Raw genomic sequence first — 18,069 nt, 5'->3', positions numbered from 1 at the left:
ACTTGGGGACATTTTAGGGACAGTTTGGGGACGCTGACAGAGCCTGGACTTTTCTCAGTCCCTTTGGGGACACTCTGGGGACACTGAGAGAGCCCAGGTTCCCCTCAGTCCCTTTGGGAACCCTTTGGGAGCCCTTTAGGGACACTTAAGGGACACTTTGGGGACACTTTGGGGACACTGACAGAGCCCAGACTCCCCTCAGGCCCTTTGGGGACACTTTGGGGACACCGACAGAGCTCGGGGTCCCCTCACTCCATCAGGGGACACTCTGGGGACATTTTGGGGACAGTTTAGGGACCCTCTAGGGACACTCTGGGGACACCGACAGAGCTCGGGGTCCCCTCACTCCATCAGGGGACACTTTGGGGACACTCTGGGGACACTTGGGGACACTTTGGGGACACTTTGTGGACAGTGTACCCCTCCCCTTCCCCCGGCCCCGACCTTCCCCTCACACGCCCAAGATGGCGGCGCGCCGCCGCCGTCGCGCTCTGATGACGCAACGTCCGCGCCGCTCCCCCTCCCTCCCGGAAGGTCCCGGCCTCACAACCCCGCCACTCTCAACATGGCGGCCCGAGCTGCCCGCTGACGTCATCGAGGCGCGCCGCGCGCGGGGCGGGCGGGCTGAGGGCGGCGGCGGCGGCTCTGGCGGGGCGGGCGCGGGGACGGGGGGCGGCCCCAACATGGCGGCGGCAGCGGCGGCTCCTCCCGCATCCCCGCCGGGCCCCGCTTCCTCACCGGGCCCCTCATCCCCGCCGGGACCCCGTTCGCCGCCGCCGCCCCCCCCCTCAAGATGTCGGCGGCGGCCCGGTCGCGCTCGGCGTGACGTAGTCAGGCCCCGCCGGCGGGAGGGGGGCGGGGGAGCGGCCGGAGCGGCGCAAGCGGCGGGACCGGGACCGGGACCGGGACCAGGAGCAGAACCGGGAGTGGGCGGAGCTCCGGGACGGCTCTTCAGGGCGCCATGGCCCCGGCGCGGCGGCGGCGGCGCGGGCCCGGGGCGGGCGCGGGGCGGCGGCGGTGCTGAGCGGGAGCAGCTCCGCGGGCGCGGCCCCGGGGGCCCGGTCCGGTGAGTGCCGGGGGGGGGCCCGGCGGGGCGGGCGGGTCCGGAGCGGGGCGAGGGCTCGCGGAGAGCGCGGAGGAGGCGCTGACACCCCCCAGACCCCCTCGTACCGGCCCCGTCCCGGGTGCTGAAAGGCGGAACGGGGACAGGGGGACACGGGGACAGCGGGACAGCGGGGACAGCGGGGACAGGCGGCTCCCGGTGGGACGGGGAGCGGGAACACGGTGCGGCAGCGGCGCTCCGGTGAGTGCGGGGCGTGCTGGCGGCGGAGGGGACCAGGAACGGGGACATGAGGGGACAGTGAGGGGACAGTGAGGGAGGAACTGGGAGGGGACCGGGAACAGAGAACCGTGAGGGGACAGTGAGAGGATCGTGAAGGGGAAACCGTGACGGGATCGTGAGGGAAATGTGAGGGGATCATGAGGAGGGAATCGTGAGGGACAGTGAGGGAATCGTGAAGAGAGGACAGGGAGGGGACCGCGAACGGGGACATGAGGGGACAGTGAGGGGGGAGCCGTGAGGGGATCATGAGGGGGGATAGTGAGGGGAGAACCATAAGTGTGCAGTGAAGTGACAGTAAGGGGACCGTGCGGGAATCGTGAGGGGACGGTGAGGGGATCGTGAGGGGGGAACATGAGGGGACAGTGAGGGGGGAGCCGTGAGGGGATCATGAGGGGGGACAGTGAAGGCATCGTGAGGGGACAATGAGGGGAACGTGAGGGGGCAGTGAGGGGGGAACCGTGAGGGAACCGGGAATGGGGACATGAGGGGAGAGTGAGGAGACAGTGAGGGGAACGTGAGGGGATCATGAGGGGGAAGTAGTGAGGAGACAGTGAGGGGAACGTGAGGGGATCATGAGGGGGGAATCGTGATGGGACATTGAGGGGAGAACCATGAGTGCACAGTGAAGTGACAGTAAGGGGACCGTGAGGGGATCGTGAGGAAGGAATTGGGAGGGGACAGGGAGGGGACAGAGAAGGGAAAGTGAGGAGAACATGAGGGGGGAACCGTGAGGGGACAGTGAAGGGACTGTGAGGGAAACGTGAGGGGAACGTGAGGGGAACGTGAGAGGGGGAACCGTGAGGGGATCATGAGGGGGGACAGTGAAGGGATCGTGTGGGGATCCTGAGGGGACAGTGTGGGGAATGTGAGGGGACAGTGAGGGAACAGTGAAGGGATCGTGAGGGGGGAGCCGTGAGGGACAATGAGGGCGGGAACGGGAGTGTACATTGAGGGGACCGTGAGGGGAACGTGAGGGTACAGTGAGGGGATTGTGAAGGGGAAACCAAAGGAGACAGTGAGGGGATTGTGAGGGGATTGTGAAGGGAACGTGAGGGGACAGTGAGGGGGGAAATCGTGAGGGGATCCAGGTGAGGATGGCTGAGTTTAGGGGAGGTCGTGGTGTCCAGAAGGGGTTTCAGGGATCCAGGACAGGTAAGGGTGGCGGGGGGGGGGGTCTGGCAGGGGTTCTAGGTGGTTCCAGGTGTGCAGGAAGCGTCTGTGACGGTGTCCGGGGCGGGGGGTGTGTGACAGTGTCCAGGTGTATGGTGGGGGGGGGGTCGGTGACAGTGCCCAGGTGTGCAGGGTGGGGCTGTGACAGTGCCCAGGTGTTCAGGGTGGGGCTGTTGGGGGGTCCAGGTGGCTCCAGATGTGCAGGGTGGGGCTGTGACAGTGCCCAGGTGGATCCAGATGTGCAGGATAGGGCTGTGACAGTGCCCAGATGTGCAGGGTGGGGCTGTGACAGTGCCCAGATGTGCAGGGTGGGGCTGTGACAGTGCCCAGGTGTGCAGGGTGGGCTCTGTGTCCAGGAGAAGCCCCGAGCTGGGGGCTGGGCAGGGCAGGGTCTGCACGGGGAACTTCTTGGAGGCTTTTGGAGCAGCTTTGGGACCATCCTGGAACCCCTTGGAGCACCTTTAGGATAATCCAGAACCTCTGGAGCAGCTTTGGATTTGTCCACCACCTTTGGATCATCTTTGGGATCATCCAGGACCTCTTAGAGAAGCTTTGGGATCCTCCAGAGCCCCTTGGAGCAACTTTGGGATCATCCTAGAGGAGCTTTGGGATCCTCCAGAGCCCCTTGGAGCAGCTTTGGGATCATCCTAGAGGAGCTTTGGGATCATCCAGAACCCCTTGGAGCAACTTTGGGATCATCCTAGAGGAGCTTTGGGATCATCCAGGACCTCTGGAGCAACTTTTGGGTTGTCCTGGAGGAGCCTTGGGATCATCCAGGACCTCCTGGAGCAGCTTTGGACTCATCTCAACACCTTTAGATCATCTTTGGGATCATCCTAGAGGAGCTTTGGGATCATCCAGGACCCCTTGGATCACCTTTGGGATCATCCTGGAGCAACTTTGGGATCATGCAGGACCTTTGGGATCATCGAGGGTCTCTTGGATCACATTTGGGATCGTCATGTAGGAGCTTTGGGATCATCCAGGACCTTTGGGATAATCCAGGATCTCTTGGATCATCTTTGGGATCATCCTGGATCAACTTTGGGATCATCCAGGACCTCCTGGAACAGTTTTGGGATCATTCTGGAGCAGTTTTGGGGTCATCCAGGACCTTTGGGACCATCCAGAACCCCTTGGATCATTTTTTGGGATCGCCCAGAACCCCTTGGATCAACTTTGGGATCATCCTGGAGGAGCTTTGGGATCATCCAGGAGCTCTGGATCAACTTTGGGATCGCCCAGGACCTCCTGGAACAGTTTTGGGGTCATTCTGGAGCAGTTTTGGGATCATCCTGGACCCCTTGGGTTTTCTTTGGGATCATCCTGGATCAATTTTAGAATCATCCAGGACCTCCTGGAACAGTTTTGGGATCATCCAGACCCTCTTGGATCATTTTTGGGACCATCCAGGACCTCTTGGATAATTTTTTGGGATTATCCTAGAGGACTTTTGGGATCATCCAGGACCACTGGGATCATCCAGGACCCCTTGGAACAACTTTGGGATCATCCAGGACCTCCTGGAACAGTTTTGGGATCATCCAGGACCCCTTGGATAATTTTTGGGACCATCCAGGACCTCTTGGATAATTTTTTGGGATTATCCTAGAGGACTTTTGGGATCATCCTGGATCATCTTTGGGATCATCCAGGACCACTGGGATCACCCAGAACCCCTTGGATCAACTTTGGGATCGTCCTGGAGCAGTTTTGGGATCATCCAGGACCTCTTGGATCATTTTTTGGGGTTATCCTAGAGGATTTTGGGGTCATCCTGGAGGAGTTTTGGGTTCATTCCCACCCCACACCCGAATTCCCAGAGGATCCCAAATCCTGGATCCCAAAATTTCCCCTCGGTGCAGGAATTTGGGGTGGCTGGAACAGCCCAGGAGGGGCTCCCGAGGGGATTTATTGGGGAAAAAAAATCCAATTTTGGGCAAAAAAAGCAATTTTGGGCAAAAAAAATCCAATTTGGGGCAAAAAAAATTCCAATTTTGGGCTAAATGACCTCATTAACAACTCATAGGAGCTTCCCAAAATTATTTGGGATCCAGTTCTGGAAAAACTCATGGAAAAATCATGTGGAAAATGAGGAAAAACTCCAGGAAAATTAAAAAAAAACCAAGGAAAAAATTCCAAGCAACTTCCAGGACCTTGGGAATTCAGCCCTGACCTGGAGGAGGAGGAGGAGGAGAATTCGGTGTCACCGTCTGGGAAAAAATCCTGGAATGTGTGGGATGAGCTGGAGGAGGAGGAGAAAATTCAGGAGGGGAAAAAAAGGAAAAAACAGGGGAAAAAAACCAACCAGGAATTTGGAGCCGTTCTCGGAAAAAAAAGGGAATTTTGGGGGAAAAAATCCCATAAATCCACGAAAATCCAGGTTGGAATTGGGGTTTTTTTTGGGGGATAAATGAGGAAAACCTCGAGGGTTTGGGTGTGGGAGCGTTCCAAAGTGAGAACGATCTGGTAAAAAGGGGAAAAAGTGGAAAATGGATGGAAAAATGATGGAAAACCGCTGGAAAATCGGGAAAAACGGCAGCTTGGGCAGCGTGGGGGATCCCATCCCCTCCCACAATTCCAGCAAGGAATAAAAAAATAAAAACCCCAAAAATCCCAAATTTTCGGAGCCACCCAGAGCCGGAATTCCCGGGAGTTTTCACCCCTTTTTTCCAGGTTTTTACCATCGGCAAGAGGCGGGAATTGCCCGTTTTGCATTTAAATCGCCCCAAACCTGCTCCGCCTTTTTTGCCTTTTTTTGGCTTTTTTTGGGATGGGCGAGGGCACAGAGCGCTCCCGGGGCTCGGGAATCGCTGGGAAATTCAGGTGAGCCGGGAAAAATGGGGAAAAAAACAGAAAAAAAGGGAAAAAAAAAGGGAAAAATCTGATTTTTTTCCCACTTTTTGGGGAGAATTGTTGGGGTTTAGGGAGAGCCGAGGGAGTCGGGAAGGGGAAATTTGGGAAAGGTGGAGCTGGGGATGGGGGAATTTGGGATTCAGGGGGATTTGGGATCCCGGAGGGTTTGGGATCCCTAAATTTGGGATTCAGGTGGATTTGGGATCCAGAGGGATTTGGGATTCAAAGGGATTTGGGTTCCAGGGGAATTTGGTTTCCAGGGGTATTTGGGATCTTGAATTTGGGATCCAGAGGAATTTGGGATCCAGAGGGATTTGGGATTCAAAGGGATTTGGGATCCCTAAATTTGGGATCCAGAGGGGATTTGGGATCCCTGAATTTGGGATTCAGGGGGATTTGGGATCCCTGAATTTGGGATCCAGAGGGATTTGGGATCCAGGGGAATTTGGTTTCCAGGGGTATTTGGAATCTTGAATTTGGGATCCAGAGGAATTTGGGATCCAGAGGGATTTGGGATTCAAAGGGATTTGGGATCCCTGAATTTGGGATTCAGGGGGATTTGGGATCCCTGAATTTGGGATCCCTAAATTTGGGATTCAGGGGGATTCAGGATCCCTGAATTTGGGATTCAGGGGGATTTGGGATTCAGAGGGATTTGGGATCCCTGAATTTGGGATCCCTGAATTTGGGTTCCAGGGGGATTTGGGATCCCTGAATTTGGGATCCCTGAATTTGGGTTCCCTAAATTTGGGATCCAGGGGGATTTGGGATCCCTGAATTTGGGATTCAGGGGGATTTGGGATTCAAAGGGATTTGGGATCCCTAAATTTGGGATCCCTGAATTTGGGATCCAGGGGAATTTGGGATCCAGAGGGGATTTGGGATTCAGGGGGATTTGGGATCCCTAAATTTGGGATTCAGGGGGATTTGGGATTTAAAGGGATTTGGGATTCAAAGGGATTTGGGATCCCTGAATTTGGGTTCCCTAAATTTGGGATTCAGGGGGATTTGGAATCTCTGAATTTGGGATCTCTAAATTTGGGATTCAGGGGGATTTGGGGTCCAGAGGGATTTGAGGTCCAGAGGGATTTGGGATCCAGGGGGATTTGGGATCTGGGGGGATTTGGGATCCCTGAATTTGGGTTCCAGCAGGATTTAGGATCCCTAAATTTGGGATTTAGTGGGATTTGGGATCCAGAGGGATTTGGGATTCAAAGGGATTTAGGATCCAAAGTGATTTGGGATCCCTAAATTTGGGATTCAGGGGGATTTGGGATCCCTGAATTTGGGTTCCAGGGGAATTTGGGATTTAAAGGGATTTGGGATTCAAAGGGATTTGGGATCCCTGAATTTGGGATCCCTAAATTTGGGATCTCTAAATTTGGGTTCCAGAGGGATTTGGGATCCCTGAATTTGGGATCCCTAAATTTGGCATCCAGGGGGATTTGGGGTCCAGAGGGATTTGGGATCCCTAAATTTGGGATCCAGGGGATTTGGGATCTGGGGGGATTTGGGATCCCCGAATTTGGGTTCCAGCAGGATTTAGGATCCCTAAATTTGGGATTCAGTGGGATTTGGGATTCAAAGGGATTTGGGATCCCTGAATTTGGGATCTCTAAATTTGGGTTCCAGAGGGATTTGGGATCCCTGAATTTGGGATCCCTGAATTTGGGATCTCTAAATTTGGGTTCCAGAGGGATTTGGGATCTTGAATTTGGGGTCCAGGGGATTTGGGATCTGGGGGGATTTGGGATCCCTGAATTTGGGTTCCAGGGGGATTTGGGAACCCTGAATTTGGGATCCCTGAATTTGGGTTCCAGGAGGATTTGGGATCCAGAGGGGATTTGGGATTCAAAGGGGTTTGGGATCCCTAAATTTGGGATTCAGGGGGATTTAGGATCCCTGAATTTGGGATTTAAAGGGATTTGGGATGTAAAGGGATTTGGGATCCCTGAATTTGGGATTCGGGGGAATTTGGGTTCCAGGGGTATTTAGGATCCCTGAATTTGGGATCCAGGGGGGATTTGAGTTCCAGGGGGATTTGGGGTCATTCCCAAACGGGGTTGGATGAGCAGAATTTTGGGATAATTACAGGAATTTTGTCTCCCACCCCAAAATTCCCACGATTTTAAACCAAACTCCAAATTCGGGGCCGTTTTCCCTCCTGGGATCTCAGGATGGTCCCAAAAATGGGGGAAAAATGGGAATTTTGTGGGGTTTTTGGGGATGTCCCAAAAAGCAAAGATTGTTGGAGCACTTGGGATTAAAAACCTGGGTTTGTTCTGGGTTTGGGATTTATTCCAGATTTGGGATTTGGGATTTATTCCAAGTTTGGGATTTGCTCTGGGTTTGGGATTTATTCCAGGTTTGGGATTTGGGATTTATTCCAAGTTTGGGATTTGCTCTGGGTTTGGGATTTATTCCAGGTTTGGGATTTGGGATTTATTCCAGGTTTGGGATTTGGGATTTATTCCAGGTTTGGGATTTGGGATTTGCTCTGGGTTTGGGATTTATTCCAGATTTGGGATTTATTCCAAGTTTGGGATTTGCTCTGGTTTTGGGATTTGGCATTTATTCCAGATTTGGGATTTGTTCCAGGTTTGGGATTTTGCTCCAGATTTAGAATTTTCTCCAGGTTTGGGATTTTGGATTTTGTCCCAGATTTGGGATTTGCTCCGGATTTAGGCTTTTCTCAGTGTTTGAAATTTTCTCTGTGTGTGGGATTTCGGATTTGCCCCAGATTTGGGATTTTCTTGGATTTAGGATTTTCTCCAGGTTTAGGATTTGGGATTTTGCTCCAGATTTGGGATTTGCTCCAAGGTTGGGATTTGCTCTGGATTTGGGATTTGCTCTGCATTTGGGATTTTGCTTCAGATTTGGAATTTACTCTGGGTCTGGGATTTTCTCCGGGTTTGGGATTTTGCCCCAGATTTGGGATTTTGCCCCAGATTTGGGATTTTGCCCCAGATTTGGGATTTTCTCTGGGTTTGTGATTTTCTCCAGGTTTGGGATTTGGAATTTGCTCTGGGTTTGGGATTTGGGATTTTCTCTGTGTTTGGGATTTGGGATTTTCTCTGGATTTGGGATTTTCTCTGGTTTTGGAATTTGCTCTGGGTTTGGGAATTTGCTCAGATTTGGGATTTGCTCTGGGTTTGGGATGTTCTCCGTGTTTGGGATTTGGGATTTTTCTCCAGGTTTGGGATTTTCTCCAGGTTTGATATTTGTAATTTTGCCCCAGATTTGGGATTTTCTCAGGGTTTGGGATTTGGGATTTTATGTGTGTTTGGAATTTTCTCTGTGTTTGGGATTTGGGATTTGTTCCAGATTTGGGATTTTCTCAGGATTTGAGATTTGGGATTTTCTCTGTGTTTGGAATTTTCTCTGTGTCTGGGATTTGGGATTTTGCTCCAGATTTGGGATTTTCTCTGGGTTTGTGATTTTCTCCAGGTTTGGGATTTGGGATTTGCCTCAGATTTGTAATTTGCTCTGGGTTTGGGATTTGGGATTTTCTCTGTGTTTGGGATTTGGGATTTTGCCCAAGATTTGGGATTTGTCCCAGATTTGGGATTTTGTCCCAGATTTGGGATTTTCTCCAGGTTTGGAATTTGCTCTGCTTTTGGGATTTGAGACTTGCTCTGGGTTTGGGATTTTCTCTGTGTTTGGGATTTGGGATTTTTTCTGGGTTTGGGATTTTCTCCGTGTTAGGAATTTTTTCTGGGTTTGGGATTTGGGATTTTGCCCAGATTTAGGATTTCCTCCGTGTTTAGGATTTCTAATTTTCTAGTTTTTGGCTTTTCCCTCCCTCGGGGTGAATTCAGCTCCTCCCATCCTTCATTGATTGATTGAATTAATTAATTAATTGATTTATTAATTGTCCTTTAGAGCCGCCAATTCCCGGCTTTTCGCGCCTCCTCCTCCTCCCTGGGCTCGAATTTCCCTTCCTGGCCTGTCCAAAATTCACCAAAATTCAGTTTATTCCCATTTTTGGGGGGTTTATTTCACCGAAATTCCGTTAATTCCCTTTTTTGGGGGTTTTTATTTCACCAAAATTCCGTTAATTCCCATTTTTGGGGGTTTTATTTCACTGAAATTCCGTTAATTCCCTATTTTGGGGGTTTTATTTCACCGAAATTGGGTTCATTCCCATTTTTGGGGGTTTTATTTCATTGAAATTCCATTAATTCCCTTTTTTGGGGGTTTTATTTCACCAAAATTCGGTTAATTCCCTTTTTTGGGGGTTTTATTTCACCAAAATTCAGTTTATTCCCATTTTTGGGGGTTTTATTTCACCGAAATTCAGTTAATTCCCATTTTTGGGGGTTTTATTTCAGCGAAATTCCGTTAATTCCCATTTTTGGGGTTATTATTTCACCAAAATTCAGTTTATTCCCTTTTTTGGGGGTTTTATTTCACCAAAATTCAGTTAATTCCCATTTTTGGGGGGTTTATTTCACCGAAATTCGGTTCATTCCCATTTTTGGGGTTTTTATTTCACCGAAATTCGGTTCATTCCCATTTTTGGGGTTTTATTTCACCAAAATTCAGTTTATTCCCATTTTTGGGGGTTTTATTTCACTGAAATTCAGTTTATTCCCATTTTTGGGGTTTTATTTCATCGAAATTCCATTAATTCCCATTTTTGGGGTTTTATTTCATCGAAATTCCATTAATTCCCATTTTTGGGGTTTTATTTCACCGAAATTCAGTTTATTCCCATTTTTGGGGATTTTATTTCACCGAAATTCGGTTCATTCCCTTTTTTGGGGTTTTTATTTCACCAAAATTCAGTTCATTCCCATTTTTGGGGGTTTTGTTTCAACGAAATTGGGTTCATTCCCATTTTTGGGGTTTTATTTCACCGAAATTGGGTTCATTCCCATTTTTGGGGGTTTTATTTCATTGAAATTCGGTTCATTCCCATTTTTGGGGTTTTTATTTCACCAAAATTCGGTTCATTCCCATTTTTGGGGGTTTATTTCACCGAAATTCCGTTAATTCCCATTTTTGGGGTTTTTATTTCACTGAAATTCAGTTAATTCCCTTTTTTGGGGGTTTTATTTCACCAAAATTCAGTTCATTCCCATTTTGGGGGTTTTATTTCACTGAAATTCCATTAATTCCCTTTTTTGGGGGTTTTATTTCACCAAAATTCAGTTCATTCCCATTTTTGGGGTTTTATTTCACTGAAATTCCATTAATTCCCATTTTTAGGGGTTTTATTTCACCGAAATTCAGTTTATTCCCATTTTTAGGGTTTTATTTCACTGAAATTCGGTTCATTCCCATTTTTGGGGTTTTTATTTCACTGAAATTTGGTTCATTCCCATTTTTGGGGGTTTTATTTTACTGAAATTCCATTAATTCCCATTTTTGGGGTTTTATTTCACCAAAATTCAGTTTATTCCCATTTTTGGGGGTTTTATTTCGCCAAAATTCCGTTAATTCCCATTTTTGGGGGTTTTTATTTCACCGAAATTCGGTTCATTCCCATTTTTGGGTTTTATTTCACCGAAATTCCATTAATTCCCTTTTTTGGGGTTTTTATTTCACCGAAATTCCGTTAATTCCCATTTTTGGGGGTTTTATTTCACCGAAATTGGGTTCATTCCCTTTTTTGGGGTTTTATTTCACCGAAATTCAGTTAATTCCCATTTTTGGGGGTTTTATTTCAGCGAAATTCCGTTAATTCCCATTTTTGGGGTTTTTATTTCACCAAAATTCAGTTTATTCCCATTTTTGGGGGTTTTATTTCACCGAAATTCCGTTAATTCCCATTTTTGGGGATTTTATTTCACCGAAATTCGGTTCATTCCCATTTTTGGGGTTTTTATTTCACGAAAATTCAGTTAATTCCCATTTTTGGGGTTTTTATTTCACTGAAATTCCGTTAATTCCCATTTTTGGGGATTTTATTTCACCGAAATTCCATTAATTCCCATTTTTGGGGTTTTTATTTCACCAAAATTCGGTTCATTCCCATTTTTTGGGGTTTTATTTCACTGAAATTTGGTTCATTCCCATTTTTGGGGGTTTTATTTCACCGAAATTCGGTTTATTCCCATTTTTGGGGGTTTTATTTCACCGAAATTCGGTTCATTCCCATTTTGGGGTTTTTATTTCACTGGAATTGGATTAAGTTCCACTTTTTGGCACAGGAAAAGGCGATTTTGGGAATTTTGGGGATCTTTATTTCACTGGTATTGAGTTAATTCCCACTTTTGGGGCAGAGAAATGTGATTTTGGGACTTTTATTTCACTGGAATTAGGTCAATTCCCAATTTTTGAGATCTTTATTTCACCAGAATTGGGTCAATTCCCATTTTTTGGGATCCTCATTTCTCTGGAATTGGGTTAATTCCCATTTTTTGGGGCAGGGAAAGGTGATTTTGGGTTAATTACCAATTTTTGAGATCTTTATTTCTCTGGAATTGGGTTAATTCCCATTTTTGGGGCAGGAAAAAAGGACTTTGGGATCTTTATTTCACCGGAATGAATTCCCACTTTTCAGCTGGGGAAAAAGTGATTTTGAGATCCTTATTTCTCTCAAATTGGGTTAATTCCCATTTTTTGGGGCAGGAAAAGGTGATTTTGGGTTAATTCCCATTTTTGGGATCTTTATTTCTCCTGAATTGGGTTAATTCCCAATTTTTGGGGCAGGAAAAGGTGATTTTGGGATTTATTTCCCTTGAATTGTTTTAATTCTCCCCTTTTGGGATGCTTTGCTCGTTTTGTGCCCATTTTGTGCCCACCCTCAGTGGGGCGGCAATGAGGAGCAGATTTGACCTTTGGTGACTTTTGGTGCCATTTGGTCACTTTTGTTGCCCCAAATCCTTTTCCTTCCCTCACTTTGTGCCCATTTTCCCTCAGTTGAGTGCAGGGAGGAGCAGATTTGACATTTGGTCAGTTTTGGTCACTTTTGATGCCCCAAACTCTCCCCATTTCCTCATTTTGTGCCCATTTTCCCTCAGTTGAGTGCAAGGCATAGGACAGGTGACATTTGTTGACTTTTGGTGAATTTTGATGCCCCAAACCCTTTTCCTCTCCTCATTTTGTGCCCGTTTCCCCTCAGTGAGGAGCACAGGTGACATTTGGTGGGGTTTGGTGACATTTGGTGAATTTTGATGACCCAAATTCTCCCTCTTTCCCCATTTTGTGCCCATTTTCCCTCAGTGGAGTTCAGTGAGGAAGACAAGTGATATTTGTTGAGTTTTGGTGCTCCCAACTCTCCCCCTTTCCTCATTTTGTGCCCATTTTCCCTCACTGGAGTGCAGGGGGGAGCACAGGTGACATTTGGTCACTTTTAGTCATTTTTGGTCACTTTTGGTGCCCCAAACCCTTTTCTTCTCCTCATTTTGTGCCCATTTTCCCTCAGTTGAGTGCAAGGCATAGGACAGGTGACATTTGTTGACTTTTGGTGAATTTTGGTGCCCCCAAACCCTTTTCCTCTCCTCACTTTGTGCCCGTTTCCCCTCAGTGAGGAGCACAGGTGACATTTGGTGGGGTTTGGTGACATTTGGTGAATTTTGATGCCCCCAATCCTTTTCCTTCCCTCACTTTGTGCCCATTTTCCCTCACTGGAGTGCAGGGGGGAGCAGATTTGACATTTGGTCACTTTTGGTCACTTTTGGTCACTTTTGGTGCCCCAAACCCTTTTCCTTTCCTCATTTTGTTCCCATTTCCCCTCAGTGAGGAGCACAGGTGACATTTGCTGAGTTGGTCATTTTTGGTGACATTTGTTGAGCTTTGGTCACTTTTGGTCACTTTTGATGCCCCCAAACCCTTTTCCTCTCCTCATTTTGTGCCCATTTTCCCTCAGTGAGGAGCAGATTTGACATTTGTTGACTTTTGGTGCCATTTGGTGACTTTTGGTTCCCCAAACCCTTTTCCTTTCCTCATTTTGTGACCGTTTCCCCTCAGTGAGGAACACAGGTGACATTTGGTGACATTTGGTCACTTTTGATGCCCCCAATCCTTTTCCTTTCCTCATTTTCTGCCCATTTTCCCTCAACTGAGTGCAGAGGGGAGCAGATTTGACATTTGGTCACATTTGGTGACTTTTGGTCACTTTTGGTTCCCCAAATCCTTTTCCTCTCCTCATTTTGTGCCCATTTTCCCTCACCAAGGAGGACAGATGACTTTTAGTCCCTTTTGGTGACATTTGGTCACTTTTGGTGTCCCCAAACCTGTCACATTTCCTTATTTCCTGCCTGTTTTCTGTTAGTAGGGTGGCAAGGATGAGGCCAGGTGACATTTGGTGACTTTTGGTCACTTTTGGTTCCCCAAACCCTTTTCCTTTCCTCCTTTTGTGCCCATTTTCCCTCAGTTGAGTGCAGGGAGGAGCAGATTTGACATTTGGTCAGTTTTAGTCACTTTTGGTGAATTTTGGTGCCCCAAACCCTTTTCCTTTGCTCCTTTTGTGCCTGTTTCCCCTCAGTGAGGAGCACAGGTGACATTTGGTGACATTTGGTCACTTTTGGTCACTTTTGATGCCCCAAACTCTCCCCCTTTCCTCATTTTGTGCCCATTTTCCCTCAATGGGGCGGCAAGGAGGAGCAGATTTGACATTTGTTGAGTTTTAGTGCCATTTGGTGACTTTTGGTTCCCCAAACCCTTTTCCTTCCCTCACTTTTGTGCCCGTTTCCCCTCAGTGAGGAGCACAGGTGACATTTGTTGGCTTTTGGTGCCATTTGGTCACTTTTGGTCACTTTTGGTTCCCCAAATCCTTTTCCTTTCCTCATTTTGTGCCCGTTTCCCCTCAGAGAGGAGCACAGGTGACTTTCGGTGAATTTTGGTGCCCCCAATCCTTTTCCTTTCCTCATTTTGTGCCCATTTTCCCTCAGAGGGGCGGCAAGGAGGAGCAGATTTGACATTTGGTCAGTTTTGATCACTTTTGGTCACTTTTGTTGCCCCAAACCTTTTCCTTTCCTCATTTTGTGCCCGTTTCCCCTCAGTGAGGAGCACAGGTGACATTTGTTGAGTTTTGGTGCCATTTGGTGAATTTTGATGCCCCAAATCCTTTTCCTTTCCTCACTTTGTGCCCATTTTCTCTCACTGGAGTGCAGGAGGGAGCAGATTTGACATTTGGTCACTTTTGGTCACTTTTGGTCACTTTTGGTTCCCCAAACTCTCCCCCTTTCCTCATTTTGTGCTCGTTTTCCCTCAGAGGGGTGGCAAGGAGGAGCAGATTTGACATTTGTTGAGTTTTGGTGCCATTTGGTGAATTTTGTTGCCCCAATCCTTTTCCTTCCCTCACTTTGTGCCCATTTTCCCTCAGTTGAGTGCAGGGGGGAGCAGATTTGACATTTGGTCACTTTTGGTCAGTTTTAGTCACTTTTGATGCCCCAAACTCTCCCCCTTTCCTCATTTTGTGCCCATTTTCCCTCAATGGGGCGGCAAGGAGAAGCAGATTTGACATTTGTTGAGTTTTGGTGACATTTGGTGACTTTTGGTTCCCCAAATCCTTTTCCTTTCCTCATTTTGTGCCCATTTTCCCTCACCAAGGAGGACAGATGACTTTTAGTCACTTTTGGTGACATTTGGTCACTTTTGGTGTCCCCAAACCTGTCACATTTCCTTATTTCCTGCCTGTTTTCTGTTGGTGGGGCGGCAAGGATGAGGCCAGGTGACATTTGGTGACATTTGGTGACTTTTGGTGCCCCAAACCCTTTTCCTTTCCTCACTTTGTGCCCATTTCCCCTCAGTGAGGAGCACAGGTGACATTTGCTGAGTTGGTCATTTTTGGTGACATTTGTTGAGCTTTGGTGACTTTTGGTCACTTTTGGTCACTTTTGATGCCCCCAAATCCTTTTCCTTTGCTCACTTTGTGCCCATTTTCTCTCAATTGAGTGCAGGAGATAGACAGACGACATTTGGTCACTTTTGGTCACTTTTGGTTCCCCAAACCCTTTTCCTTTGCTCACTTTGTGCCCATTTTCCCTCCATTGAGTGCAGGAGATAGACAGACGACATTTGGTCACTTTTGGTCACTTTTGGTTCCCCAAATCCTTTTCCTTTCCTCACTTTGTGCCCATTTTCCCTCAGCAAGGAGGACAGATGACTTTTAGTCACTTCTGGTGACATTTGGTCACTTTTGGTCACTTTTGATGCCCCCAATCCTTTTCCTTTGCTCATTTTCTGCCCATTTTCCCTCAATTGAGTGCAGGAGATAGACAGACGACATTTGGTCACTTTTGGTCACTTTTGATGCCCCAAACTCTCCCCCTTTCCTCATTTTGTGCCCATTTTCCCTCAGTGGGGCAGCAAGGAGGAGCAGATTTGAGATTTGTTGAGTTTTGGTGACATTTGGTGACTTTTGGTGCCATTTGGTGAATTTGGTGCCCCAAACCCTTTTCCTTTCCTCCTTTTGTGCCCATTTCCCCTCAGTGAGGAGCACAGGTGACATTTGTTGAATTTTGGTGCCATTTGTTGAATTTTGTTGCCCCAATCCTTTTCCTTCCCTCACATTGTCCCCGTTCTCCGCAGGTTGTGCCGCCGGCGCCGCGCGGTTCTGCGTTGGCGCCGCGGGATGGAGCGCAGCGGGGACGGCGCCCGAGCGCTCCCGATGCCCCCCGAGCCCGGTGCTGAGCCGGGGCTGCTCCTGCCCAGCCCCAAGGGCGGCACCGCCGAGGAGCTGCCGGCGCCCGCGGGGCCCCGGCGCGGCGAGGAACCCTCGGAGCTCTTCTCCTCCTCGTCCTCGTCCTCCTCATCCTCCTCATCCCCGTCCTGCTCCTCGCTGGCCCGGCACGAGCCCGACGTGGCCCTGGAAGCGCACGATGAGGCCGGTGAGTGCCGCGCTGAGGGGCTGGGGGTTCTGCCGGCACCGGGGGGGTTTGGGGGGCTCGGTGCTCTTGGGGGTGCTGGTGTTGGGGTGGTTGTGTTGGTTGTGTTGGTGGTGATGGTTGTGTTGGTGGTGATGGTTGTGTTGGGGTGTTGGTTGTGTTGGTGGTGTTGGATGTGTTGGTGGTGGTGGTGGTTGGATTGGTGATGTTGGTCCTCTTGGTGATGGTTGTGTTGGGGTGATGTTGGTTGTGTTGGTTGTGTTGGTTGTGTTGGGGTGATGTTGGTTGTGTTGGTGGTGATGGTTGTGTCGGTGGTGTTGGATGTGGTGGTGGTGGTTGGATTGGTGATGTTGGTTCTCTTGGTGATGGTTGTGTTGGTTGTGTTGGTGATGATGTTGGTTGTCTTGGTGTTGGTTGTCTTGGTGATGATCTTGGCTCTCTTGATGGTGATGTTGGTTGTGTTGGGGTGGTGGTGGTTGGATTGGTGATGTTGGTTCTCTTGGTGATGGTTGTGTTGGGGTGATGTTGGTAGTGTTGGTGGTGTTGGTTGTGTTGGTGATGATGTTGGTTGTCTTGGTGTTGGTTGTCTTGGTGTTGATCTTGGCTCTCTTGGTAGTGGTGTTAGTTGTGTTGGTGGTGATGTTGGTGGTGTTGGTGGTGTTGGTTGTCTTGGTGTTGGTTGTCTTGGTGATGATCTTGGCTCTCTTGGTGGTTGTGTTGGTTGTGTTGGAGATGGTGTTGGTTGTTTTGTGGTGGTATTGGTTCTGTTGGAGATGGTGTTGGTTGTTTTGTGGTGATATTGGTTGTGTTGATGGTGATATTGGTTCTGTTGGAGATGGTGTTGGTTCTCTTGGGGTTGCTTCTTCTGATGTTGGTTGTCTTGGTGCTGATTCTCTTGAAGTCAACACCAAGGGGGTGTTGACTTCTAGAGAGTCAACGCCAAGACAACCAACTTTGGGGTGGTGTTGGGTCTCTTGGGGTTGGTTCTCTTGGGGTTGGTGTTGGTTCTCTTGGTGTTGGTTGGTTGTGTTGGTGATGACGTTGGCTCTCTCTTCGTGTTACTTCTCTTGGTGACGCTGTTGGTTGTCTTGGTGCTGGTGTTGGCTCTCTCTTGGTGATGATGTTGGTTGTGTGGTGGTGATGTTGGTTGTGTTGGTGGTGATGTTGGTTCTCCTGGTGATGATGTTGGTTGTGTGGTGGTGATGTTGGTTTTCTCTTGGTGTTGCTTCTCTTGGTGATGAGGATGGCTTTCCTGGTGATGATGTTGGTTGTGTGGTGGTGATGTTGGTTGTGTTGGTGATGATGTTGCTTCCCCTTGGTGTTGGTTCTTGTCGTGTTGGTTGTGTTGGTGTTGACTCTCTTGAAGATGGTGTTGGGTCTCTTGGTGTTGGTTGTCTTGGTGATGACGTTGGTTCTCCTGGTGACGGTGTTGGCTCTCTCTTGGTGTTGAGTCTCTTGGTGATGGTGTTGGTTGTCTTGGTGATGGTGGTGGGTCTCTCATGGTGTTGGTTGTCTTGGTGATGGTGGTGGGTCTCTCCTGGTGTTGGTTGGTTGTCTTGGTGTTGACTCTCTTGGAGATGGTGTTAGGGTCTCTTGGCTGCCTTGGGGATGGTGCTGGTTCTCTTGGTGTTGGTTGTGTTGGTGATGATGTTGGCTTTCCCTTGGTGTTGAGTCTCGTGGTGATGGTGCTGGTTGTCTTGGTGATGGTGGTGGGTCTCTCTTGGTGTTGGTTGTGTTGGTGGTGATGTTGGTTGCCTTGGAGATGGTGCTGGTTCTCTTGGTGTTGGTTCTCTTGGTGATGGTTTTGGTTCTCTTGTTGATGATTTTGGTTCTCGTGGTGTTGGCTCTGTCTTGGTGTTGGTGTTGACTTTTGGTCACCATTGACTCTTGGTGACGTTCTTGGCTCTCTTGGTGATGTTTGTT

The 18,069-nt window shown here is 48.8% G+C and overlaps 1 protein-coding gene across 6 annotated transcripts in view; it reads left to right on the top strand.

The window, feature by feature from the left end:
- The first annotated feature begins 644 nt into the window (after positions 1-644).
- Positions 645-18,069, top strand: part of WIZ (WIZ zinc finger) — a 77,292-nt gene continuing 59,867 nt past the window's right edge. For 5 of the 6 annotated variants that reach the window (XM_074530198.1, XM_074530195.1, XM_074530196.1 and 2 more), the window contains exons 1-2: positions 645-1,066; positions 15,851-16,149. In XM_074530198.1, coding sequence (XP_074386299.1) covers positions 684-1,066; positions 15,851-16,149 — 682 coding nt within the window. In that variant the 5' untranslated portion in view covers positions 645-683. The remainder of the gene's footprint in view (positions 1,067-15,850; positions 16,150-18,069) is intronic. The other variant, XM_074530197.1, reaches the window with a different exon arrangement.

Source organism: Zonotrichia albicollis, chromosome 32 (genome assembly GCF_047830755.1).
Source record: "Zonotrichia albicollis isolate bZonAlb1 chromosome 32, bZonAlb1.hap1, whole genome shotgun sequence".
Classification (NCBI taxonomy): domain Eukaryota; kingdom Metazoa; phylum Chordata; class Aves; order Passeriformes; family Passerellidae; genus Zonotrichia; species Zonotrichia albicollis.
This window is presented reverse-complemented; position numbering and strand designations above follow the sequence as displayed.